Source organism: Vitis riparia, chromosome 19, assembly GCF_004353265.1.
Source record: "Vitis riparia cultivar Riparia Gloire de Montpellier isolate 1030 chromosome 19, EGFV_Vit.rip_1.0, whole genome shotgun sequence".
NCBI lineage: Eukaryota > Viridiplantae > Streptophyta > Magnoliopsida > Vitales > Vitaceae > Vitis > Vitis riparia.
Window position 1 is genome coordinate 10,046,981 of NC_048449.1, and position 26,984 is coordinate 10,073,964.

Genomic DNA, 26,984 nt, shown 5'->3' on the forward strand with positions numbered 1-26,984 from the left:
TTATAATTAGGGGCGCAATTTGATCCTGTTGGTTGGCTCCTTTGGACGGCCTTTAAAAACCAATTTCCCAAACTGGGTTAGACTTGAGTTGAAACTCAAATCTCAATTTGGGTCGGCTTGGGTCCAAAGTTAGAGCAACTTGAACCCCAAATCTCAATCTCCATATATAACTCTCTTTTCAAGAACTTAGTAATAATTTTAGTTACAACTAGAAGGTAAAGAAGGTATCATGCAGAAAGAACTGTTGAGAAAGTTTTAAGATTAGAAGTCTTCTGGAAGAATGTTTTCCCTGAATGTTATGGTTGCCTCTGAGGTGACATTTATTTTCTACAAGGAAAATTATAAATAAGTTTAAATTGATCTAAAATCTAATAGAAACGAATGCGGAAGCATCATCACTCAAACTTGAGCTAAAAATCTGAATGAATTCTTTTAAACCAATACCAACTTCTCATGGCACTTGCAAAAGCTAAAATATTTTAACCATGCAGCAAACAGGGAATAAAGAAAGAAAACAGATTACCAAAAAAAAAAAAGACAAGGATTAATCAAGAATTCTTGTTCATTTTTATTTCAAAACCAGGGGTTAATTACAATAATCCCAACTAACAGAAGGCTCCTCCATTAAAACTTAGAGAAACCGCCCCAATTTGTATTGTGTATCAAGGGCCTATGCAGTGACAAATCAACAGCGGTCAGCCTTATTGATCATTTTTCATGTATAGAAAAAATTGTTCTAGGTGTTTTTTAGCTTAGTTTTGCAGTTATGAGTCCTTCCACTGATCCAACGAATGCAAAAACGGTGACAACCAAGCAAACAAAGCTAAATATTTGAAGAAGAAGCCACATTCTTGTCCAGACTCCAATTTTCCTCTGCACAAAGTACATTTCCACTGGAAAATATATAGCCAAGGGCCAAAAGTTCATGGCTCCTATCACCCCCAAAACCTGGTTGAAGTATGGGAAGATCATGGCTATTCCAGTTGTTGTTCCAACATAAGCTGTTCTGAAACAGAGTCTGAACAAGTTTACTCTGAATGCTGGCAACAATGGCAGTTTGAAGACGTAATCGTTGTTTACAAATCCACTGTTGGGGAACTTCTGGGCAGACCATCTGTCCACCATTCCGAATAGTGGTTGGGTGTATATCTGAAAACAACAAAAACAAGCATTTACAGCTTGTACAGGCTGTTGTTTTGGTGATTAGAAGAATAAACAAGGCCTTGTTTGATAGTAGTACCTGATACCCTCCAACCAAATGAGCCACCACACAAGCATTTGCGAAGTCAACAAGCCAGTATGGCTCGTAGAACCCGAACCCTGTCAAGAGGTTTCCTGGTGTGTCATCCCCAAAGGCTGCATATCCAAAGCCTCCACAGAAGAGGTAGAAGAGGGTTGTGACAGTTATTGCCAGAGTTGATGCCTTCTTCATGGTCTCACTTTCTGGTGGGGGTGACTTCAAAGTGTCCTTCATGTTTTAAATTGCAAGTTTCATCATTGGTTTCAGTTTCTTAAAAGATCAAATGCTGTTTTAAGTTGGGAATTGGAATTGTGTAGCACCTGAATCTCAATGCTGATTAAGGAGTAGGGATAGGCAAATGCAATGTCTCCAAGGGCTTGGGAGATCAGCCATACTTTTTCAGCTACAGTGGAAGTCGAGATCCCTTCAATGCTTCCCTTGATTTTCCCATCTCCTGCATGACAACATAGCCAGAAAAGCTGAATGATTAAGCACGCAGAAAGTGGTATTCCAAGGCCAACAAGCCTAGAACAAACAACAGCAGCAACCTCACCTATGGTCTTGGCAAGGCCTAGTCCCAATCCAATGAAAGAATAGCAGAATGACATGACTGCAGCCACAACTGAGAGCCATTCCATGTTATGGAAATCGGGTATTTGAGATGTTACAATTTGAATGGCTCCAAATAATAGCATAAAAGAATTATCTCCATATGCACAAGCAGCATCATGCCCTTCTCTGTGATAACAATTTGATTTGTTAATTGCCCTGCATCCATTTGACAGAGAAAAAGGAGAAAGCATCAAGAATCTTAACTGTTTAGAAGATGGGAAATCATACTGGGAATGGCAGGAGCCCCTTGAACAATGAACATACCTCATGCTGATAGCAGACGTAATAGTATAGGCAATTCCAATCCCATATAAACTTATATACACCACCAGGGCACACAGCCATGCACTCCTGCTTCCTGAAATGCCATCTCAAGCATAAACTGCCATACCCACTCATTCATTTCATAATAATGAATTTCATGATAGACTCCATTATCCTATGATCAACATCAATGTACATTGATCATTGTAGAAACCCAGATACTCTGGAATTTTGTTTTGGGCAGTGCTGAAGAAATCCTCAAGAATCAAGATGGGTGAGAACTCCTGAGATTACTAAACATTCATAACATTCAGGGTGAATTTGATTCAAGATGCTGAGGATTTTTTAGCTTCATTTATAAATTGTTCCTTCTAACATATATAACTGAAAATCAATGGGACTCATATAAAATAGCAAAGAAAAAATTTTAATTAAAAAAAAAGAAAAGAAAATATTTTTTTTAAATAACTAAACTTATATATATATATATATATATATTAAATATGCTAGCAAAATCAATAAAAAATTATATACTTGTATTTTAAAATAATTTATAAAAATTATTCCCCTTTTAAGGCAGGAGAAATTTTATTTATTTTTAAATTTTAAAAACACCAAAAAATGTATCCAAATACCATATAGTATCAGAAGGTATAAAACTAAGAACATGACTCAGCTGCATTTTGTGTGAATGTGGGTGTTTTTCTGTTTGTACACATCACTACTCCACTGGGCTTTGGGCCCAACAACCTATGGGTTCAGTGTTGCTTCCTTGGCTCTTGTTGGCCTTTCTTCTTTCATAAGAAATAATTTAAAACCCACTGTTTCATATGCACATCCTATAAAATATTCATTGCATAGAGGATATTCTTTATGGTTATGTTTTGGCTCTTGAAAAATATTAAAAAAAGAAAAAAAAATGTTAAAAAAATGATTTTCTCATATTTGATTATCTTATAAAAAAAATACTAGAGAAAATAAAAAATAATTAAAACTATTAAAAAACTTATATATTTAAAATTATTTAATTTTTATATCAATTAGTCAAAATAAGTAAAATGAGTTTAAAGTACCAAATAAAAATAATTTATTAAGTTTTAATCTTTTTTTTTATTTCACTTTTTCTATCTTTTCATATTTTTATTTTTTATTTTTTTTTCTTTAACATTTTTCGTCTCATTTTTTAGAATAAAACATAGCCTACATATATGAAAAATAGGGAAAAAAGAAAAAAGAAATAAGAGTTATATATAAAAATAACTAAGGTCAAGATATAAAAAAAAATAGTTTTTTTTTTTTTTTTGTATAATTTTTTTTTTCATCAAAGGGTTTAAGGTGGAGTTGATATGTGGGAATGACATAGTGAAGTGCAAGGTATACAACTACAAGTCCTTGGATTTGGCGTTTTGGCAGTGACTGGTGGGTTTGGCATCACCTTATCTCAGTCACTTCCTTCTAACAAAGGACGTGGAATCTTCACTACCAGACATTTCAGTCAGTCAAGCGAGAAGAAACCATACAATTTGGAAATGGGCTCATTCCATCTACCAGCCTCTTCCTTTTCCTTTGAAACTACTACCATTTTAATTGAAAGATCAGCTGTTTTTGTAAGTTTGAATTGCTACTACAGCAACCCACCTTTTAGAAATTGACAAGTTGAAACCACACAACCCATGTGAACCAACAATGGAACTTTAAAAATGAGCATCAACTAGTCTTTAATCTCAGACCAGCCATAGTTAGAAATACTTAAAGGGAGAATCACAGCCCCCCACCTTATGCCAGCCAAGTATTCGTGAAAGGCATTGTCATAAGAGATGTTCATTATCGAAAAGACATTATCAATCGAAGGACTTCATGTATACAAATAAAATTTAAATGCTTTATACCCGAGTCTCGTTGTTTCGTAGCATTACTTTTATTTAATAATCTATAAAATAAACTTTGCAAGGTAAAATTAAAAGTTTGATACTATCCTAGATTTTTTTTCGTGATTATTATAGGTATCACTTTCTTTTTGGTTTGACCTTTTCCCTGAAAGGTGGGTGCGTTCATCCCCCCGTTGCACCCACCTTACTGTTCTTTCCAACCTAACTTTCATCATTTAAATTAAAAACTCGCCTAAAGTGGATTGTTGTTGGGTGATCAAACTGGAAAATTGGCAAAAGAGAAACTAAAATAGAGCTTCCCTGAAATCAAGAATGGGAAATGGAGTAGCAGGAGTATGCAGTTACCTAAGTTGATGTGAACAGCATCCAGGTATGAGCGATTTCTGCCAGGGCCGCATTCTGGATCTGGAGATCTGTAGGAATCGCAAAGGAGGAAGGTAGAAAGAAGGGTGACAAATGCAAATAACAGCATGGACACAGGACCTGCAATCCACCCCAGCTGAGCCACACACCATGCAAGGGATAGGACTCCAGACCCTATCACTCCAGTTATGATGTGGGCAACTGCTGTCCACAGGCTCCCTTAAAAATTCAATCAAATTCAGAATCATTATAAGCCCCTTTCTTCGAAAACAAGTATACAGAATCAGGGTCTTCAATCATTCCTTTTGGAAGTTGAATTTTATCATCTAAAGGGGGAAAAGCAATGAACATATACCAACCAGTTCTCTTGGTAGGAGATTCCACTGGTTGAACACCTGAAACATAGGTTGAGTTCAGTAATGGGGTCTCATGATCTCCAGCTGTTTCCTCCATTGCCTTCAGAGACATCCCTGATGATCAACTTTGTGAAGAACCCAGCCTCTCCAGAGATACAAATTTCAAGAGAGAAGAGAGAAGAGAGGAGAGAAATTTGGGTGGTAAGCTCTGCCCAAAGTGGTAGTAAACTATTGTCAAAATGTCAAGTTTCCTCTTTGCTTTCTAGAGTTCTGAAACTATTTGCCAGGCATTGTTATTTTGAGACCCACTTCTTAGGCTAGGGCTTTATTTGGTTGTGTTCTATCAATAAAAAGACTAGTCGACAAATTCTGACAGAGAAAGCAAATTTAATAAAAAAAAAATTAAGTTTTTGTTTCGTCATTGTTAACATGACATGAGAATCCACCAATATAATTTAAACTTAGAACAACCGTCTATTTTCCTTTTGTAATAATATAGGATCTATGCAATAATTCAAGCCATAGTTAGGTCGACTAATCCTCTTACCTAAAGATCAACCCATATCCCACTACCCCATGGCCTCCTTGTATTCATGTGACAGATACACACCCTGACTGTTAGGCTCACACACTGTCTGAAGGAAACAAGGGTTGATTTACAGGTACAAAGTTGCAGACATTGGATTCTAGACATAAAAAATGACAATTGAATGAAGGATGAGTTCCGTGTCTTGCTGTATCTTCCAAGAAAGTTATTCTGATGAGACATAATGACAAAGAGTTCAAGCAAAAAAAATTATGACATGCCATTATGTAGGTTGAATGATTAATTGGAATCATTAAGTCGAGAAAACAAGTTTTTTTCCTTGATAGAAAAGCAGTCCTATCTAGCCATTATGAATGCAGTGTTAGTGCATAATGGCATAGTTGATCTTAAAAAGTTAAACAATGTACAAGTGTTCTTTGACTTTATCAACAAAATCAGATGACTTGTCACTGAAAATTTTGTAATGGAGCCTGAACCAGATAAGTGTTTTGGACCCCAAGCAGGGATGAATTAGGAAAGAGACGAGTTTGTGTGTCCTATTAACCATCTTGCCACCCAACCGAATAGTCCAAGAGGAAGAAAAGTAGAACCAGAAAGTTCAGACTCATCCTTGCCTAATTTGACCCGGATCCTCCTTTTGATCCAATTGATCAGTCTTCAACTTGAATTTGGTCATAGGAAGCATGAGAGTCATGAATATGATTAGCTTTTTGATCCATTTCAAAACAGAACAGCAGTGAGGTTTCGTCCAAATTCTGCCCATTGAAAATGAAAGTGATGTTACATCTTTCCCTTGTCCTTGATAATTTTGCGTCCAGAATACCAATTCCAACTAAGGGAAATAGATTTGCTCAAGCCTAATTCATAATTTCCCAGGAACACAGAGTAATCCCACATCCTACTTTTTGACTTTTATAACTAACATTAGATGCTCGTTTTTCACAATTTACGTTATCATGACTAGGGGAGGAGTTATTTTTATCTTTAACATTGAACAAGGATGGAGAAGGGTTAGAAGGGCTGTATCACTTTTGAAGGGATTGTAGAGGAGGATAAGGTAGAGAAGTGGTGTTGCTAACAGACACAAGAAAATAATATAGAAATAGTGAGTTAACATGCAACCCTATAACATTTTTTGTAAGGAAATATAAAGATGGAGCCCTCGTTTATGTATTTTTAAAGATGGTGTTCCGTTTAAGTTTGGGCTCTGATTCGTCATATGAATGTGAAGTTCAGTAGGTCAAAGTTATAAACGTGATGTGATTGTGACTGTGACATGGTTTGATTTGCTAACACGTAAAGAAGAGCTATATGCTTTTTCAACGATGTGATCATTTGTTTTAGAGATGATCGATGACGAGGCTCAGTTTTGGTTGGTTGAAGTTCAAAGCCACCTGTTTATCAGTGTTGGTTTCATGATCTTAGGCTGAAGAAATATGGCTTCAAAGGAGGGTAAATAGGGATGAAACAACTGAAATATATTTACTAGATCACTCATAAAGGTAGAGTAGAAGAACATTAGAATGAGGACTGGTTGATGGCAATCTTGCCCATCAACTAAATGGTGACCCTTGATGCAGAATTATTCATATTAATCCGTCATACAGACAGACTGTTCCTAATGGTCAAGTTTGATGCTGGGTTAAATGTGATAGCTTAATTCAGTAGCCTATTCAATTTGATGGTCTTAATCCATTTTACAGTTTTGGTTTTTGAACTTAACAAAGGTCTTTAATAATGCTAGATTACAGGCTCTGCTAGCTGTAAACTGGGTTAAGAAGAGCATAGACAAATGATGTAATACATTTGTATTCCAATATGAAATTTTACAATGGTAGGCTCCTTCTGATCCCAGCCAAATAGAAGGCTCCTATTCTATGAAATACTATACTACATTGACATTGTTTCCAATGGTTATGTATTCAAGCTTTTCCTTCATTTTATGGACAGCAGAACTTCCCATAAATCATTACCCACTAGCATCAACTAGTTTCTAGCTTAACTTGGCACTTATTATTCCTTCAACAGACCCAACTAGGGTAATTATTGATACAAGCAAGCACACAAGGCTAAACGTCCGAAGAATGATCCACGTTCTTGTCCAAGCCCCTATTTTCTTTTGCACTAAGTACATTTCTACTGGAAAATATATAGCCAAAGGCCAAAAGTTCAGTGCCCCCAACAATCCCAAAACCTGGTTGAAGTAAGGGAAAATCATCGCAATTCCAGTTGTAGATATAACATACGTGGTTCGAAAGCATATCCTGAGAAGATTCATCTGGAAAGCTGGCAGCAATGGGAGTTTTAAGGTGTAGAATTTATTCACAAATCCACTGTCTGGGAACTTTCTGGTAACCCATCTTTCCACAAATGCAAACACTGGCTGGCTATACACCTAACAGATGAAAAAAAAAGTGTATCAACAAAAAAGACTTGTAAAAATTACCAATCTGAATTGTGGAAACAAATGAGAAATATGTAGAGTACCACTAGACAGAAAAATAACATATTAAATAATGTGGAAAGGCCAATACCTATTAGAAAAAGGAAGCAAAATTCTAATCTGTAAGTTCATAAAATTTTCTGGTGGAATTACCTAAAATGAAGCTATATTTGGGAATAGGAATATGTGAGTATGCGTTTCCATGCATAAAGAAAACAGGGGATTCAGTCATGTTTTTGAAGTTCAACTAGTTTTGATATAAAATAGTAGTGTACCTGATAACCACCCACGAGATGAAGAATGATGCAAGCATTAGCAAAGTCGATGAGCCAGTAAGGTTCGAAAAATCCAAAACCTGTCAAGAGATTTCCTGGTGTATCATCCCCGAAGGCTGCATATCCAAAGCATCCACAGCAAAGGTAGAAGAAAGTGGTAATAAGGATTGCAGACATTGAGGCCTTCTTCATGGTCTTGTTTTCTGGTGGAGGGGCCTTCAAAGTATCCTTCATTCCACAAATTTCATAATACAAAGTTATTTTATGTTGTTTTAAAAAATATTCTAGATGTCAACCAAAGACAAACCTGTATTTCAAGAAGAATTAATGAGTATGGATAGGCAAAGGCGATGTCTCCAAGCGCTTGAAAGACCAACCATGTTTTGTCAGCTGTATTAGAAGCTGAGATTCCTTCAATACTGCCCTTAATCTTCCCATTTTCTGCAATTAAACGCACAAGAACCTAATGTCTGGTTGGCCAGCTCCATGAACCATACTTTTCATTAACTTTGGGTGATGAATAATGGAATATCTATCTGATCTTGATAGAAGTCATCAATAGGTTTGAGTTTTTTCTTGACAGTAGCATCATGTAATTTCACAAAAATAACAAATTGATTGACAATGTTACCTACTACTTTTGCAAAGCCAAGTCCTAATCCAATGGAAGCGTAGGAGAAGGACATGATTGCAGCAACAATTGAGAGCCATTCCATGTTATGGAAATCTGGTATCTGAGACATTACAATCTGAATAACTCCAAATAGCACCATATAGAAAGAATCCCCATATGCACATGAAGCATTATGCCCTTCCTTGTGGTAGCAGTTTGATCTCTGAATTGCTCTGCATCAATCCAGGAACAGAAAAATTATAGGGACAGTGTCAAATATGAAATCAACTAGAAACTAACAAGGGAAAAAGTAGTAGTGTATGCACACAATACTAGTGCAGCCTCTAAAGATCCTTCTAAAAAAGTGTGTTATCTAGATCTTCCGATACAGGATAATGCTTCAGTGTGCTTGATTAGGGTGAGATCCAAGTAACAGTATTTACAAATCATGGGCTGAAAAACAAATATAGAAATCCCAGCTTTCACTGAAGGAAATACCTCATACAGGTTGCTGTGGTAATTACATAAGCAGTAGCAGTCCCATACAAGTTCACATATTGAAGCAAACCACAGAACCATTGCCTTTTTCCGCCTGAACTACCACTAAACCGAATCAGGAGGCATATAAAGGAGACAAATCTATTAGAAACAAAGCCTAAAATGAGGATGAGACAGAGATTCTAAAAGAAGTAGACAAGGTTGGTTTTTTTGTACTACCAAGATTCACTCTAACAGCGTCCATGTAACAGTAGTTCCGAGTTCCAGTAACAGGATGAGGAGATCGGTAACAATCGGAGAGGAGGAATGCAGAAACATAGGTGACTATTGCAAAGCAAAACAAGGAAATTGGCCCCGCTATCCATCCCAACTGTGCAGTGCTCCATGCCAGAGACAGAACCCCAGCTCCGATAACAGCAGTAATTATGTGAGCGATGCAACTCCATAAAGTTCCTGGTTGATAAATCCTTGCCCATTGACACTAAATTCAATATTGAATTACAAGCAATAAGCCAATAACTAGTCCTAGAAGGCCTTTACCAGTTCTCATCGGACGCCCATCATCATCACAGGGACCTTTAGCCAGTTCGAATGAGTGCTGGACTGCCATGTTTATCCAATTCAGAGTAAACAATGAAGTTTGCTACCTGTATATCCAATATGAACAACCTAAGACCAATTATAATTAAACAAAAGACTATGCTATACATACTTCAGTGAAATTGAATCTATTCCTGCACCAGCTGCAGGATAACACCAGCTTTAATTTCCCTCTCACCTTATGTGTGGAACTATATCCTCAGTGTAGTGTAAGCTTCCTCCATCAGCATGGGAAACTAAGCATAGGTTCCTTTAGTTTTATAATGTTCCAATTCTACTGAATCTTGAATGCTTAAGGCAGCATTGACCAACAGATTTACTTAGCACTTGTAAAACGACATTTACCAACTAAATGGCATAGTAGTATGAAAAGAACCCACCAAAAATGATAATACAAGGTTTAAAGTCTTTACCATCATTGAGAAGATGGCTCCTATTTCCACTCTGATTCGAATCTTGAAGATTGACATGTACTAAAGGAAACAATTTTATAAAGAAATTGTTTTAATTATTTTTCATCAATTACTAAGTTGTGATACTGATTACTTATGGAGAAAGGGGACAAAAAAAAAATCTCATCATACCCTTACAAGTAATTTCTCTTCATCATAGGAGATTTTTCGAGGCCTTTTCAAGGGAATCTACACAAGTTTGGCTTTTTTAAAGACAAAGTTCTATGAATCCAACTTTAGTAGGCTTTTTGCACTTAGAGTCCACAAGAATATATGGTGCTAAGTCAACAAGATCCTCCTCCAAATGATAGTTGGATCAATTATCATGTTTTTCTTTGAGATTTATCCTTTCCCCTTTCTTTGAGATTGTTTTCTTGCCTCAACTTTACTGTGAAAAGCAGAAGCATGCCACTGGATCCTAGTGGGTTGGCGAGTAGTCTCCTTCACTGACAAAGAAATCCACTTAAAAAAATGCAAAAATTTTGTCTCATACATTTGCAAGCATTCCAATGTCCAAGGACCATAAGAGGTTCCTTCTTTCCCTAAAGTTAGAACCTCCTCTTAATTGATACTTTTGTTTCATTTTTTCCATTCTATCACTGCAAAGGTTAGCTTCTTTGCAACTGACTTTCATTGATTTTTTTTTCCCCTTTTGTCTTTAGCATTCTGAAAACTCTGTTATTACCATCTTCAAGGCCTTACTTTTTCTATTTAAAAACAAAGAGACCTTAAAATAGGTTAATGAGTTCTTCCAGCATACAATATCATTTGAATAGAAAGCATCCCTCATCAGTTTTCTCTCTTATCAACTTGCCCATGCCCCCTTTTTACATTTTCTGCCTTTGAGAAGCTTTTCTTCATGAAATATCTTTATGATGAGATCATCATATTACTATTACCTTTATGAATAAAAGGGAAGCTAAAGGTGGGCACAAATATTGTTTATCTTCTCCTGAAGCATTTGAGATTCACAAACTTAGAATGCAACTATGCATTTACAAAGGCAGATATTGTTTGTCAGTTTCTAGCTTTCAATTGAGGATACTGTTGTCTTACTTTCATATAGACATCAACAACTCTTCGTCCTCCAACATGTGGCTAACCTCCCATGTGATGATTCAGACCAACCCCCATCCATCTTTCTTTAAGAGCAGTTCTAAATTACTTTTTTGTAGCCCATGTATTCAGGAACAATATAGAATAGATTCAAGGCTTGACTTACCTTGTTGAGTGCAGGAGCTCGATAAGATGAAAACAGTAGTCAAAACTCTATGGAAAGAAACCAATAATAGTAAGTACCCACACATACTTTGACTACAGTGACAGTAGTGTTCCCATCATGACACAACTCACACCCATGTGCCATCACATACTTTGACATTTCCTATCCTCTAACGTGTTCCCGGAATCACTCCCTGGATTCGGAAGATGGCGATGAAATTAAGGCATCCAGATGGGTCATCCTCTCTATTGTCCATTTTTGACTTTTCTCTGCACAGCCTACGACTAGTCGACTACGATTACTCGCCTCGTGGGCTACAATATGTCGTTTTCCCATATCCGAATGGAGTGGGTAGAGTGGGCTCAGTGTTGACCGTTCCAGGCCCATGTCCTATCATATTTGGGCCCGGCTTGTCTTCTACGTGGTTGATTTTCTCTAGCCCCAGCCCACAAACCGAAAATGAGTAACGGTTGACTGCCACCACGACTAATCACTAAGGGCTAAATAAACAAATAATAATAATAATAATAATAATAAAGGGAAACTCTCCTACCGTACACAAAGCTCTTGCAGTAGGGGAGCATTATTTGGAGTATGGAGAAATGATGTGGGGATTGGAGATGAAGAAGAAGAAGAAGAAGATGAGGAAGAAGATGAGGAAGAAGAAGATGAGGAAGAAGAAGAAGAAGAAGAAGAAGAAGATGAAGAAGATGAAGAAGAAGATACCTGACGCTAGAGGCAGCAGTAATGTTGTAGGCGATTCCAGCTCCGTAGAGGCTCTCATTGGCGAAGAGTCCGCACCAGCGTTGGTTCTTGCCTCCTGAAACATGTAGCACTCTTTTTCTTTAAACTTTTCACAGATTTGGCATCAGCATCACCCATGTGCCATGTGCCACAAGTGACACGACAACGACCCCTCTACACGACTAACCTACATATTAATGGCCTTGGAAATCAATGTTTCATCAGGCCAAAACTCTTGTTTGCTTGCGGGTCAGCCATAGGTGTTTCTGGTGAAGGAAGGGAAAGATCGGATGGTTTATTTGAAGTCTACTGCCAATCAAATTAAATAAATATTTTTAGTGGACCATATAGATTGACATAACGCTTGATTTTAATTGGGTTTAATTGATTTGAGGTCAGAAGTGTATATTTAATTGAATAGAGGCAAAATTTATTCAAAGCAGAAGAAAATTTTAATCAACATGGACCCTCTCACTGACTGCAACCCATGTAGGTTAGGCAGTGGTTGATTAATGGGAAGAGTTTGGGACGCATAGGAAAAGCTTGTGGAGGGAGAAAGTGTTACCAAATCAGGGACAGGCAATCAATTGGGTATAGTGATTATTTGCTTCAACAGTGGATATGAAAATGATTTTTTTTTTTTTTTTAATAAAAGTCTTGTGTAAAAAATAAAAACAGAGGATGTATTGATTTTCTTGCATGTTAATGGGTTAATATTCTTATTTTTAATTTTTAATTTTTATTTATTTATAGGAAGAAATTTAAAACTTAGCATGTATTTAGTTTGGAGTAATAAATAAAAATGGGGCCTATTCTCATTGTGGGTAGCAAGTGGTCTTTATGGAGGAGACAAAGCTGTGGGTGCTCACCTAGATAGAATTTAACAGCCTGGGTGTAAGAGCTATTTCTGGTGGGGCCATGTTCAGGATCAGGTGATCTGTAGCAGTCACAGAGAAGGTAGGTAGAAAAAACGGTGATCCCTGCAAATACTATCAACATCACTGGACCTGCAATCCACCCAAGCTGAGCCACGCTCCATGCAAGAGACAGTACCCCTGCCCCTATCACGCCTGTTATTACGTGTGCCATTGCAGTCCATTGGGTCCCTTCACATCAAATTTCAACCTAAATTAATATAGATATAGCCAATATGATATAGTACACTTTCATTGTTGGTCCGATCATTTATTTTATTTCTAATAAATTAAGTCATAATCACAATGAGTTTCTGAGTATAAGCCAATGAAGAAATCTATGGCTAGAGTTGGAAAATTGTAAGGGAGTCTGTAACAGTTTTTTCCATAATCAGAAAATCCTCCATGTGGTGCAACACAGAGATGTTACAAAATTAAGTTTGCATCATGGGGTTGGGGCCAACTTGCTGTTTGTATCATCTTTTGGGTTCTGCCTAAGACAAAAGAGACACAAGATCTATACATACATAGAGAGAGAGAGAGAGAGTGCAGTCACAACTGTAAGAGAGTTGGCATCATTTGGTGTTTGTATCCCCCCCTAATTGCGATTGCCATTTGGACAGAGCCTCCATCTTTCTCCCACCTAGATATTACCTCCTAAATGAGTATTTTGTATCCCAACTGCAGACCCTCCATCACGCCCCTGCCTAGATGATACCGCCTAAATTTGTGGTTTGGATTCCCATTTCCCACTACCCTCCCTCCTCTATCTCACTGCAACTGCTGCTATCTGGGCAATGCCTCCATCACTCCCCTGCCTAGATGATACATACCACCTAGATTTGTAACCTCTAATAGTGGTGTACCCACTATCCAGGCACCTTCTAAAAATAACCTCCTACCCAGGTGGTGCAGCACACCTGGTTTTTCTGAGAAACCCCTGTTCAACACCTGCACTTCTCTTCACCAGCATAATCCCAACATCCAACTTTACAAACATAAATTTTGGTTTCCACCCATCATTTCATTTTCCTATATTTCAAGACAGACAATATTTTGGACTCAACAATCATTGCCTGCATTTTCAGAGAGTTTCTGAAGACTAAATAGAATCTGAAGACATGGCTTCCTTCCCTAAAAGAAAGTAAGAAATGGAAACAACAACTTCATGAGTAGAGTCAAGCTCAAAGTTTACCTGTTCTTTGGAAAGACTCCTCTGGATCAAAAGATGAAGCGTAGCTTCCCAGTAATGGAGACTGTTGATCATCTCCTTCACTCCCCATATCTCTCTCCTTCAAAAAATTTAGCAATTTTGGATCCAACTTCTCAAAGGAGGTTTTAACAGAAAAACAGGTCCCTTATGTCATAAGCAACACAGTCAAGTTTATAGTTACATGAAAATGAGGAGGCCCATCAAATCACAAAATGGATGGATAAAACGTGCCCTTCCCTAATTGGGTCGCTCTTATCCTGCCCCGTTACCGTATCATTTTGCCCACTAAGTTTTTCTGGTCTTTGGTTTATAGGTAATATATACCAATTAAAGAGAAAAAAAAAATTACAACTAAGAAGGCAAAAGAAATTCTGAAACTTTTGTTACACCTAATGAAAACCATTTGTTATTGGTATATATTACCAAGTGGTGACATCATCGTTTGGACTTTCATACGTTGGACCACCAAGCATGTAAACTCACTTTTCCTTTTTTCTTCCTAGAGGTCGACTTCAAGCCATTGTTCATATGCAAGCCCATAAAGTCCAATGCCTGTCATCTTGTAGATTTGATTGTTCCTTAAGAAGCAAGTAAAAACATAAGAAAAAAATCAAAGAACTTGGTGAAATATAGGCAAGATAAGAGAAAATTCAAGAATTGAATATTAGGCAACTGGAATTCAGTTAAGTTTGGGTAGGTAGGAGCAAAAGCCATCTGAGTCACTGGTATTATTTGTTGCCACCGCTAGACAATTTGTCCATTTTGAAAATCCATCCCCCTATCACTATGGTCGAAAACAGGTGGTTGGCTTTTTCTTGGTGGCTACCACATTGTCAACGGGATTGAAGGGCTTATAAGGAGTTTGTAGCTTGTACACAAACCATTTGAAAGTTCTTCTATACCGTAAAGAGCTAGAGTTCCCATATTCACAAAGGTCTAATATTATGCCTCCAAGAATTGGAGTTTGTGAATAATAACTATCTTAGAGTTAATCTACAACACACTTCTTATTTATATAGTTATATGCTTAACTTTTCTGAGTTGCTTCCAACCATTTCAAGTTATGTTCTTCTCTTTGTCTTATAATCATTCTTGCCTCGAAAGTTCCTGATTCACAACTTTGTTATTATGATCACTTGGACAAAAACCCTTTTAGAAACCCCACCAATATACACTTCTGAAAACAGACAAAGAGCTGATATTCTTTTCAATCCAAGTGACATGGAGCATATACAACTATCACAACAGAACATACATCCAGTATGTTGGTGCTTGGCCAATGAGGGGTGTCTAGCTAGCCTTTGAAATGTAGACGGATAGTTCGACCTGCACACAGGAATATCCAGATGGGTTTTTTGGGCATGTCCCTTCGAAGCTTAAGTCAGAGAGATAAAGAACTGGAGCAAGAAAATAGTTTTTTTGGAAAAATGGCAGCATACCCCCCTTTATGGTTCAAGAGTGGCTATTTATTCTTGCACAATTGTAATGTTTTCTCAAGTGTCTTAATGGTGCCTTTAATTGCTCTTGATCGTGTGTTATCTTCCTTAAGTCAATGATTGTTGGCTCATAACGGCTGTCAAGCTTTTGATGAGCCTTAAAGACTGGCGCTTTAACTCCATAACGGTTGTGTTAATCAAGGCACTTAATGTCTGTTGCTATTAATGCTTATCAGGCGGCATATTCCGGTTTTGTGTCGTCTGCTTCCCTTTGGACAGATGGACAAAGGTACTTGGCCTTATGTTTTCAGGCTATGACCCAGATGGGCATATGAGACCTGCGAGCGTCCCACACAGTAAACATATTAATGTGGTATGTGGACTCAATGTTAAGGGTCTGAAACTGAAAAATTCAAGTCAACCATCCAGTTATGTGAAGGAAACTGCTCAGCCATTTTTAGATAGCGACGAGGAAACTAGATTACTACCAGAAGAAGAAGAAGAAAGTGTCATTTCATTAAGTTCTAAATCCAATCATATACCATCAGTTTTAGTTGTGGTTATGTCTCCCTTATCCTTTAATGCGACAGAACTCTGGAGCCAATCAATTTCCTATCAGACCTCTAAACTGCCTGTAGATGGACAAAAATTCTCAGTATTTTATACAAGATACACAATTTCAGTTATCTAAGTGAATGTTTAATCAGAGTAGGGGCTTAAGGACAATAGAATCAGCCAAACACCTGGTCAATTAAGTTTACTGAAGAAAAACTAATATCAAAGTACAAACTCAAGGGCAAAGAATGTATTCAATTAGAAGCTTGAAACTGAAAGCTATGTAGGTGGAACAGTTTGTCAGCAATATATACAGAGTGAAGGGGTGCAGCTTTAGGAGATCCACCTCACGAATCCACAGCTTCACTCACTATGTTTTATGTTCTGCAAAATCACATTACGTTAGATTCTGGAAAAACTATAACAAGTTTCAAGCAGAGAGAATATAATGTGGAAATTATTAAATCAACTGAAGGAACCCCCTTTTGATTGAATGGTTCAACTAATCCAGGCCACCCAGATGCAACAGAAATAAGTGTTACCAACAATAGTAGTCCATAGCAAAAGCTCCTACAGTAATCTCTTGCAAACAATATAGTAACAGAAAAAGTTACCTCAATTACAGGATGGGTCAAGTCAATTAGGTTAACCTTTATTGACTAGTAAAAACCAAAGGCATCAGCCAAAAAACAAGAGTAATCTAGACTTTCTAAATCCTACTTCTCTAGTGCCTAGTTCTTCCCCCATCCCCCATGCTGGCTAGCAAGGACATCTATGTACAATTTTTCAATAACTGCTGAGAACTTTGTTGGAATCACAGGGAATATATTTTGGTTTAATTCGTCCACATGGACACCAGTTAAAAATTTTGACTAAAAACTGACCTACTGAAGTAGGATCGACATGTACAAAGAAACTTGCTGCAACTATTAGATAGCAAAGAATGAGCATTAGTCCTTTAAAGTAATTAGAAGTGCCTTCCTGCAAACAAAACAAGAGGAATATGTAAGTTATTGTGAAATAACCAAACAGAGAAATAATGATGACTATTTACAAGACACCACTATCAAAGTATACAGATCTGTGTTCCTTCATTGAAATACAAACCTGAAGCAAGAAGGCCACAACCAAAACAGTTATAAAAAGTGTTGCTGTCTCAAAAAGTTGAAAATTTAAGTCCATGGGGCAGCCCATTATCCACCCAATAACGACACAAAAGGGAATCTGCAATAATTACAGCAGTATAGATTTAGGAGACTACTTGTTGATCATGAGCATTGCATGTGAACAAATTTATACGATAAATAAGTATATTATACACTTACAAACATACATAACACATAATACATTCATGAGTACATACATATATATACCTACCGTTTAATCAGCAACCTTCCTACTCCATAAATTATTTATCTTCCCAAGTCTTGTTAACATTTGTATATCATATTATAGAGTCACACTCAGAAGAAAGTCTAGTGCTAGCAAAAATTCCATGTGATTAACCTGGAAAAGAACTGACAATAAGATATGGAATGTACTTGGACCTATGCAATGCTGAGTACCTACCGCAAACATAGATATCTGTGTTGATGACCCTATTGCCACTCCTAAGGAAATGTCCTGCAGAAAAGCTGAGGTGAATTCTAGGAAATTAAGAACAGTAACACATGAAATGAAAGCCAGGAAAATGCTCACAAGCTTGTCTTTCATAGCAAACATAATAGCACTTGCGTGCTCTGCAGCATTCCCTACAATTGGAAGCAAAATCACGCTAATAAATGAAACAGGCATTTTCCATGCAATCGATGCGCCCTGCATTATAAACATGCAACCAGAAAGCTCATAAGTTGTAAACTAGCACAAAGACAAACATAAAGTGGCTGCATAAAACTTCCATTCTATAACAATTGATAATACGGTAATCTTTCTCAAAGAAACCATTGGGTGGAGGGAAGGGGACTGCTAGTTGATAAATGAAATTGAATGTGACCAACATCAAATCATCTTATATAGTTTTTTTCCAATGAATCATGTTCATAAGTTTGATAGAAGGTCTAATAGTATATTCCAAGCTAGCATTTTGTTTAAACAAGGAAAAAAAATCATAATGAACTGAACTGTACCATGTAAAACATATATTTTTTTAAGTTACTTTTGTATAAATAGCTCCTTGAAGCATTAGAGGTAAATAAAAATCAATACTTTATTCTTTAGGACCAGCTCAATCCTTCTAAAAGTTCATGTTTTATCTTTCATTTTGTTTCTTGGATATCCTTGTGTACTTTCACTATGCTAGGGTTGTGATCCCTTGATGGACATAAAGATGTTGAATGCACTTATTAGGCATAAATATAATATGTGACAGGTTTTGTTATTTATTATTTATTTTAAGATTGTTATTTAGTGATAAAAGTTTTATTAGAGTTAAGATTATTAAAATTAGTACTAGAGTTAGGATTGTCTATCTATATATAGGTCCAATGATATTAAATACTTTGGAACTTTTTTTAGTAATAATATTTGTAATTTCTTTGGGATCTCTGTTTCCTACTTCTATCTCTTTGCTCCTATTTCTCTCCCCTACATTATTTTTCTCTCAATTGTTCTACATCAACCCTTTTGTTGAATGACTTTATATATATAATCGACCAAGGAAATGTAAGTTGTGCCCCCCTTATATATATCTTATGCCCCCTTTTATTAGATGTCTTGTATCCTTCCTCTATTCCACGGTTGCGCCCACTTTTATTCAATGTCTTTATGCATATAATCAATGAAGGAAATGAAATTGTTGGGAGGCAAAAAAAATTACCTCTATTGCATCAACAAGATATTCTGATAGGATTGCTATCCAAGCAGTTAAGATTGAAAGCCAAATTACTGATTCCCATTTAGAGATCTCTGGACCTTCATCATCATCTGAGCCCTCTTCAGGCAGAGTCCCTCCCTGAGTTCATACAATTAATGAATGAGCTGATGGAACTAATCCAAGCTGCAAAGAATTTTATTAAATAACATAACATAGGGATATGAAGAAGGAAATAACCATCAAAAGGCAAAGCCAAGTTGCACAAACCAGCTAAGTGATCTTTTTCAATATATAAATTATTGAGCTATAGCATTGAGCCATATATATAACTACATGTGGCCAAATTTTCTTGAGTTGAAGAAAAACTATTCTTCACAATTCTGTTTTACTTCTCTGGCAATTACAGATTCTAATAAAGAAAATCTTTAGTAACAAGGTGGACAGAGCACTTGAATGTAAGACCAAGGCTTATGATTCCTTCACCCACAACCACCTACAGACGCATATTGGCCAAACTTTATCCTTTGTGAGGCAGGGATGACACAAAGCATTCACATTCTCCAGAAAGTTAAGGAGAAATGAAAGCAAAATAAAATTTACTAGAAGTGAGATTTAGTCCTCCAAAGCCTTCCTACAGATCTCCAACAAGGAGCTGATGACTTTTGATTTCAAATTAATTTGACAAGATGAGAGGTGAAATCCGAACTCTGTCCATTTTATAATGTTGCGGGAGCCACTTTTTGATTCTACATATCTGTCTTCCTAAATTATTCTAAGAAGATTAAATTACAAGCATGTACAAAACTAGAATCCAGAAATTGCAAAGTATATATGATATGTAAAATCGCTGGTCCTACAAATTATAAAACATGAAAAACTTTCTGGAATGAGGATATTAATTGGTTCAAAATATTTGGTAGCACCAGTTTTAGTTACATCTATTAAGTTTTGAAAATATAACATATTCTATAGTTTAGTAAAAGAAAAAAAAACAGCAAGAAACTTGATTATGAAAACATTTAAAAGAAAAAGGGACCAACCTCAGCAATAGACATATATAGATCCTTTTGGCTCTTTAACTGGAAAACAAGGTAGCCAGCATATGCCAGAAGCATAATACAGCTGCTAAACCTTGAAAGAGCCAACTCTGACCTCCCAAAATGAACTTCAGTGTGTGTGAAGTGTAGAACAGCTGGAAAGAGTAGGCCCATGACTGCCATCAATAGCAACCCAGAGTTCAGAACAGCAATTGCCTGCATGCAACTTAAATCAGATATAGCATAAAGGATACAATACCAGAAGCAACAAGAGCCCTGGAAAAATGAAAGAAAAATTCTTCAGATATCTACCTTGTTAAACACCTGCTGCTTGTTATTGAAAACAATCCCACCACAAAAGAATGCACATCCAAGCACCAATAACATATTTGACAGAATTGAGCCCAGTAATGACTGCTGAACAACACGTATCATACCACTTTTCAAAGCATAAATTGATATAATTAGTTCTGTTGCATTTCCAAAAGTAGCATTCAAAAGACCCCCAACTGCAATTTCCAAGTTAACAGATTAAAAATGAACTCAGGCAGAAGTTGTCATTCTATAGACGAAAATAATCAATATAACTGGCTGTGCTTGTAGATAAATGTAAATCTAAATGTTCCAAGCACAAGCTCAAACAGGCACACATATGCATATTAATGTAAGAAATGCAGAAAAGAAAAGCAATGAAGTGTACTTTCATGGCCATTATGAGGCAGCAACTAGGTAAAGTAATAACTAATAAGTTCAATGCCAACAATCAAAGCAATAGTGATTTACTACTTGCCATTTCTACTTGAAGTAGCTAGTTGTGTCCTCTGGAAAGGTATAAAAAATGCTTAGAAATTAGAAGATCAGAAAATGTAGTTGACAAATAACAGAAAAGTCACCAGAACATTCCAAAAGGCAAACTACTGTAAAAGATGAAAGCACAGGCACTCCTTTCCGACAACACGTCTTTTGTACTTATCCTCATAATTCACCCGTTCAATGGTTACTGCTACAATTGGTAATACAGTGTCAATTACAAGAGCATCCAAGCTACCCATTTATTTTTTACCATGTAAGGGCACAATGGAAAGCAGAAGACAAATAAACAAATAGATTAAACAGCATTACCAACCAAGATTCAGCTGATACTGCAGACAACTATACTGTCCAGCAAAAAGTTATCAAGCTATGACATCTAGCAATGGCACTTTTGAGAACAGAAGAGAGAATGCCAAATATAATTTATCAAAATTAAGATATAACAGAACATTTACCTGTATCCCCAGTATAGAAAGACAGTTGCCTGTATGAAAGTAATGGTTGGGCCATATTAGCAATCCAACCTGTATTATGCAAAGAGATAGTATTGGGGAAATGGAATTAGATCTTACTCTGTAGCATAACCTAAACGCTCAGCCAATGGTGTTATCCCTAACAAGGTTAGAAAGAAGACCCAGCCCTGTAAACCACCATAGCAAATCAGCAAAGAATCACTCAATTCATTCCATATATAATAAATATATGCAAGAGACAGTATATAAACATATGAAACTCACATTATGGTCACTCAAACCATGGACTAAGACTGCTAGAGGCCCAAAAGGCATAAGCAAGTTGAGTTTGTTGGAGAAAACAACAACCCGGATGCTCATAAATACAGCATTCCCCAAAAGTTTACTGCTCCAAATTCGCCAATCTCGACAAGAAGATCCCAATTGTGGTGCATGAAAAGAATTTGTCTTTTGCCCAATTTTTGCTGGACTTATGAGACTCTCATCCTCAAGCTCATGATTTGATCTCTCCTCTAATGATCCCATCTCCATCTGTCATAACAAACATCCTTCCATTAGAAATCATCATACCACTCACAGTCTCATACCTTTCAGCAAACAAAAAACAGGGGGTCTCCAAAATTCTACTGCGCCAGGTTGGCTTTTCGAGAGACTTACTTCTGGATTCGATTGGAGCCCAACAAACTGTAACCTGTAGTCCATCCTCCTTTATGTAAAACCCAAGAACAAATCCACCTGGGTATTTCTTGTTACCGAAGAAACAAAACTTATGAGGCACAAATACTTCTCAAATCACATATCCCAACAAGAAACCCGTAGTTTTTTTTTTTTTTCCTTTTTCCTGGTAGAATGTTTCTCAAATCATTAGAAACAATTCAGAAATTTATGAGTCTCCTGTCCCTTTCTTGGGCATATGGCAGAATTAAATGCAATAAATTATGAGAGAAAACTGACGTTGATCTGACCCACGAATGAATTGATGGGCATTCATTGCCTTGATTCAAACGCAAAATTCCAAAGTGAGGTGTCAGTAGATCTGAGATAAAGGCTGAAGTGTTAAAGAAACGGAGGTCAAACTCGTAATTGAATTGTACTGGCCGAGTGAGACCCAATTGCGAGATTGAAGGTTGTTTGGTTTTTGGATGAAGAAGGAGATGAGACAGAGTTGGAGAGGAGCCGAGAGGCGCTAGGTGAAGAATTTTCCCGGCAAAGTCGGCGGTTGCCTTCCATTTTTAGAATTTCTTTTTACAGATTTCAGTTACCGTTTCTGATCTGGGCTATGGGATGGACCCCATTTTCGGTTATTTGCATGTGACTCCCACCCTTCCCATGCTTTACGAACTCATTTGGTATAAATGTCTTTTATAAAAGTATATATATATAAGTTTTAGTTATTTTTTAAAAAAATAATAAAAATATTTTTGTTCAAATGAAATAAAAAAACAAAGATAAAAAGTTAAGCTTCAAAAATTGATTTTTTTTCGAACTTTTTAATCTAGAAACCCTTTGCATATTCTTCTCGACTATACCTTATATTTACTTTCAATATTTGTTTTTTAATGAAAGGGTGGTGACGACAAATTCGTAATATAATTCTAATCTTAATTTAAACAATTAAAAATAAAGCTACTTATAAGTATAATTTTTTCATTTATATGTGATCATACTAAATTATATAGGTACTTAAAATGTAGAAATTATGAAAACAAGTACAAATTTTTGGTTTTCTGCAAAAATAGTGTATTTTTTAAAAAGTCATAATATAAAACATAATTTTAAAATTACGGTACTTTTCAATTTTGAGTAGAATTTGTTTTTAAAAACACAAATTCAATATAAAAATAAATTTGTTTTTTCATAAATGAGTTCAATGTAAAAAAAGTGAATTCGTTTTTTGAAAAGACGGGTTTATTAATAGGGAAAACTCATCTTTTGAAAAGATGAATTCAATACAAAAATTGAACTGTTTTTAAAATAAACAAGTTCAATATAAAAAGTGAATTCATCTTTTAAAAAGATGAGTTTAATGCAAAAATAAAAAATCGATCGTATTTTTTGTATTTAATTTTTAAACAATTGTATTTTAATAATTTTTTTTAAAAGAAGAATATTAAAAAAAATCCACATGCACCTTTTGATCTATTTCCGTTTTTAGTTTATAAAATAATAATAAATTTTAAGAGTTATAACAAATATGAACTTACCTTGAAATTATTTTTTAAAATGCAATATAGTAAAGGTTTTTTATTTTTATTTTTAAAATAGTTCTTAAAAATTATTAGTTAATTTTAAAAAAAAAATAAAACTTTCCATATTTAAATATCATATTATCATAAGAAAATATTAGAGTTTCATACACTTTGACCCATGTATATTTGGGTTACCATTTTGCCCTTTTCTCTTGCCAACTAAGTCTGCCACATGGATAAAAAGTAAAATAAAAAATAATACTCAAAACAACATCATTTGACCCTAAAGGTTCCTCCTAATCCAATTTAGCAGTCAACCAAAACGCTCTAATTTTTTTTTTTTCTAAACATAAACACACTAGAGCTCCCTCCAACTAACATTCCAACTTATCAAAATACAACAACTACTCAAGAACAACACATAATTTAATATCAATAAGATCTCTAATCAGAGTCTAACAAGAGTGTCCACAATAAAGCAAGTTTAATTCAAAATATAGTCCATAAACAATTACATAATTTAAAAAAAAAAAAAATCTATTAGAACATGTTCCACTAACCTAACACAACCAATGATAACAAAATCCTCTAAGTTGCTCCAAAAATCTACTGAGGCATCTTCAAGCCCTCCCTATCCCATCCACTGATCATCAAGAGTTATATCTGCATCTAAAAAGATTTAAGAATGAAGGGGTGAGTATTCCACATTGCTTAGTAGGGTGTCTTATACCCAAAGGGTTAATTGAGATTACTAAGGTTCAAGTTAACACAAAATAAACATTCCATCATAATTGATCAACTCAAAAATTTTAATTTATATAATTATAACAATTAAACAATTTTTAACAATTAAATAAAATGTATGTGGATATGTGACATACAGTCATACAGTGCGCTGTCGTTCTCAAGCTTTCACTGAAGGATATGCGTTCGTACCCAAATACGCTGGCCATTTGAAGTCTTTCCAAGGTAGATTTTTGGATCTTTCATCCTAGGGATCTCACTTTCTTCTTATTCGCTTCTTATGGACCTTTACTTTTCATTACTATTTTATTTTTATTTTTTAATCTCATGCACCTTTCACAATTTTTATTTTTCCTTCACACAACCATAATGTATATGATATGCAATGAGATTAATTATCCTCATTCACAAATATCACAAATATTAGATAAAATTGTCACTAATTCAAATATAAATAAAATTACAATGATTTCATTGTTTCTCAACAATCTCAATAAATTCTAATAATCAAATAAAATTATTTTTCCACAATTAAATTACCAAAAACAACCAAATAAATTCTCCATAATTCAAATATCACCTAAACATAATTTATACTAAAATTCTATTATTTCTCAACAATCCTAATAAACTCCAATAGTCAATACAATTATTTATCCACAATTAAATTACCAAAAAAAACCAAATAAATTCTCCACTAATTCAAATATCAACTAAACATAATTTCTACCAAAATTCCATTATTTCTCAACAATCCCAATAAATTCCAGTAACCAAATGCAATTATTTTCCACAATTATTTATAACACAAAAATTTCAAGGAAAATTCCTAAATTACCCAATAAAATTTCTCGTATCATAAATATTATTTATTTAACTTTCAACAATGAGATTTATAATTTTTTTTAAAGTAAAAGACATTAAATAAAAGTTTTAGGGTTAAGTCTCCTTACCACAGATCTAATAATCCCACCGTTGAAAACGAAATCCGACATCATACGAATGTTCTTTGTGTCGAGTAGAGTGTTCCCTCAAAATTTCACGTGAAAATAAGCACGTTTGGCCGTCGAAATGGCTGGCCAAAGAACAGTGGTGTGTTTTCCTCTTACAGTCGCTGACGCCCTCTGCACTTCTCTCATTTTTTTTTTTTTTTCCCTTTTCCTTGCTTTTTAATCTCCCAGAGACCAAACGACCACTAATATAACATATTATATTATATTGTTTTTTTTCTTTTCTTTTTCTTCAATTCAATTCATTTTTCTTTCTTACTTCATTTTTTTAACAACATACAAAATAAATTATCAAACAGCAACACAAAAAATTTAATTTTCTCAAATTTATTATTAAGTAATTTAATTTATTTTTTACTTAATTAGTTCTCATTATTTTTAATTAATTCATTTTTCATTTTTCATTTTTCATTTTCGTTTTCAGAAATTTTTTATTTCAAGGAGAATTGGGCTTTAGACCCATTTGGCTTTGGTAATTAATAAAGAGTCCTTCAAACACCTATAATTGATTTTAAGGATATGAGATGGGAATAGACAAAAATACCCACTTGACTTATTTTTGTCTTTATTCTACCACTCTTCACATGCCACTATTATTTCTTATTTAATCATTTTTGGATTTTTCATTATTTTTTTAAACTCTTTTATAAATAATTGAAAAATCAAAATTATTTTTTTATTTTTAAATTATAAATAAACAAAAATTATATTAATGATTCAAAGACTATTTTGGAAAATACTTTCTAAAAAAATATTAATTTAAATAAATAAAAATTACATTTTACATTTATTTTTATCTTTTATATTTTAGAAGTAAATAATTTAATGATTATAATACTATTTAAAATAAATATATTCACTATTTTAATTTTTTTTATATTAAAAAGTATTTTAAAGTTTTTTTTTTTACTATTATAAAATAAAATGTTTATTTTTTTTAATCTTATTTCTTCCTCATTTTAATAACTTTTTGAACATGACTTTTAGTAATAAGTTATATGAAATGTTACAAATTTTTTTATTAAGGATTTATTTTAATGATTTGAATTAATTGAAAATTTATTAACATAAGAAAAAGAAAAAGAAAGAAAGAGAATGGATGAAAAGTTTTTATTTTAAGTACTCAATTAAAATGTTTTCATATGACTGAACTTTAGAAGTGGATTATATCAATACATAGTAGAGATTGAATTTTTCTTATATAAAATGGTTGAAAGGTATATTTACTTATTTTAGATGAAAACAAGTAGTTAAAAATTATATAGATTATATTTGAGTTTGGTTTTAAAATATTTTTCTAGTTTTTATTTTTTATTTTTAAAAATAAATTTTATTTTCTATATTGTCTCTTTTTGAAAATATTTTTAATTAAAAAATGAAAACTATTTTTTAAAATGAAATTGAAAACCTTGTTTAGTACTATTTTTTTTATATGAAAATAAAAAAGTAATAAATTTTATTTATTTATTTATTGTGTCACTGTACAATTGTATTACACTAACTGTATAAGGAAAATGTAGTAAGTGTACAAAGGTGTACAAGGCTACCCTTTGTGAAATATTATAATCAATTATGAGTCATTCCTTTATTTTTTTTATCACTCATGAATTGTACATATATGTCATGCACTTTATTTAATTCCCGCATGAAAATTCCAATATTTTCCATAA

General features: G+C 34.6%; 3 protein-coding genes across 10 annotated transcripts; all 3 read right to left on the bottom strand.

The window, feature by feature from the left end:
* Positions 1-544: 544 nt before the first annotated feature.
* LOC117908666 (probable amino acid permease 7) lies at positions 545-5,066 on the bottom strand. Of its 3 annotated transcripts, XM_034822331.1 has the most exons (7): positions 4,728-5,066; positions 4,351-4,587; positions 2,117-2,210; positions 1,794-2,008; positions 1,561-1,694; positions 1,241-1,468; positions 545-1,149 (listed from the first exon to the last, which is right to left on the bottom strand). In XM_034822331.1, the coding sequence occupies exons 1-7, from the start codon at positions 4,834-4,836 to the stop codon at positions 748-750; spliced, it is 1,419 nt and encodes a 472-aa protein (XP_034678222.1). In that variant the 5' UTR covers positions 4,837-5,066; the 3' UTR covers positions 545-747. The 3 variants fall into 3 exon arrangements, with proteins under 3 accessions (XP_034678222.1, XP_034678224.1, XP_034678223.1); XM_034822333.1 differs by lacking the exon at positions 2,117-2,210 and having other exon boundaries at positions 4,728-4,819; XM_034822332.1 differs by lacking the exons at positions 2,117-2,210; positions 4,728-5,066 and having other exon boundaries at positions 4,351-4,721.
* Positions 5,067-7,056: 1,990 nt separating this feature from the next.
* Positions 7,057-14,434, bottom strand: LOC117908786 (probable amino acid permease 7). Of its 3 annotated transcripts, XM_034822528.1 has the most exons (8): positions 9,879-10,108; positions 9,641-9,747; positions 9,320-9,553; positions 9,101-9,194; positions 8,621-8,835; positions 8,297-8,430; positions 7,990-8,217; positions 7,057-7,666 (listed from the first exon to the last, which is right to left on the bottom strand). In XM_034822528.1, the coding sequence occupies exons 2-8, from the start codon at positions 9,708-9,710 to the stop codon at positions 7,265-7,267; spliced, it is 1,377 nt and encodes a 458-aa protein (XP_034678419.1). In that variant the 5' UTR covers positions 9,711-9,747; positions 9,879-10,108; the 3' UTR covers positions 7,057-7,264. The 3 variants fall into 3 exon arrangements, with proteins under 3 accessions (XP_034678419.1, XP_034678417.1, XP_034678420.1); XM_034822526.1 differs by lacking the exons at positions 9,101-9,194; positions 9,320-9,553; positions 9,641-9,747; positions 9,879-10,108 and adding exons at positions 12,101-12,194; positions 12,988-13,224; positions 14,228-14,434; XM_034822529.1 differs by lacking the exons at positions 9,101-9,194; positions 9,320-9,553; positions 9,641-9,747; positions 9,879-10,108 and adding exons at positions 12,101-12,194; positions 14,228-14,386.
* Positions 14,435-16,179: 1,745 nt separating this feature from the next.
* LOC117908785 (vacuolar cation/proton exchanger 5-like) lies at positions 16,180-25,451 on the bottom strand. 4 transcript variants are annotated; one of them, XM_034822525.1, is made up of 12 exons: positions 22,029-22,668; positions 21,636-21,902; positions 21,471-21,538; positions 21,354-21,382; positions 20,398-20,594; positions 20,089-20,301; positions 19,052-19,186; positions 17,935-18,051; positions 17,806-17,859; positions 17,344-17,460; positions 17,121-17,217; positions 16,180-16,620 (listed from the first exon to the last, which is right to left on the bottom strand). In XM_034822525.1, exons 1-12 carry the CDS (start codon positions 22,071-22,073, stop codon positions 16,607-16,609), a joined length of 1,353 nt encoding a protein of 450 aa, XP_034678416.1. In that variant the 5' UTR covers positions 22,074-22,668; the 3' UTR covers positions 16,180-16,606. The 4 variants fall into 4 exon arrangements, with proteins under 4 accessions (XP_034678416.1, XP_034678415.1, XP_034678414.1 ...); XM_034822524.1 differs by lacking the exons at positions 16,180-16,620; positions 22,029-22,668 and adding exons at positions 24,121-24,229; positions 25,258-25,451 and having other exon boundaries at positions 16,627-17,217; XM_034822523.1 differs by lacking the exons at positions 16,180-16,620; positions 22,029-22,668 and adding an exon at positions 25,258-25,451 and having other exon boundaries at positions 16,627-17,217.
* Between the last annotated feature and the right edge of the window lie 1,533 nt (positions 25,452-26,984).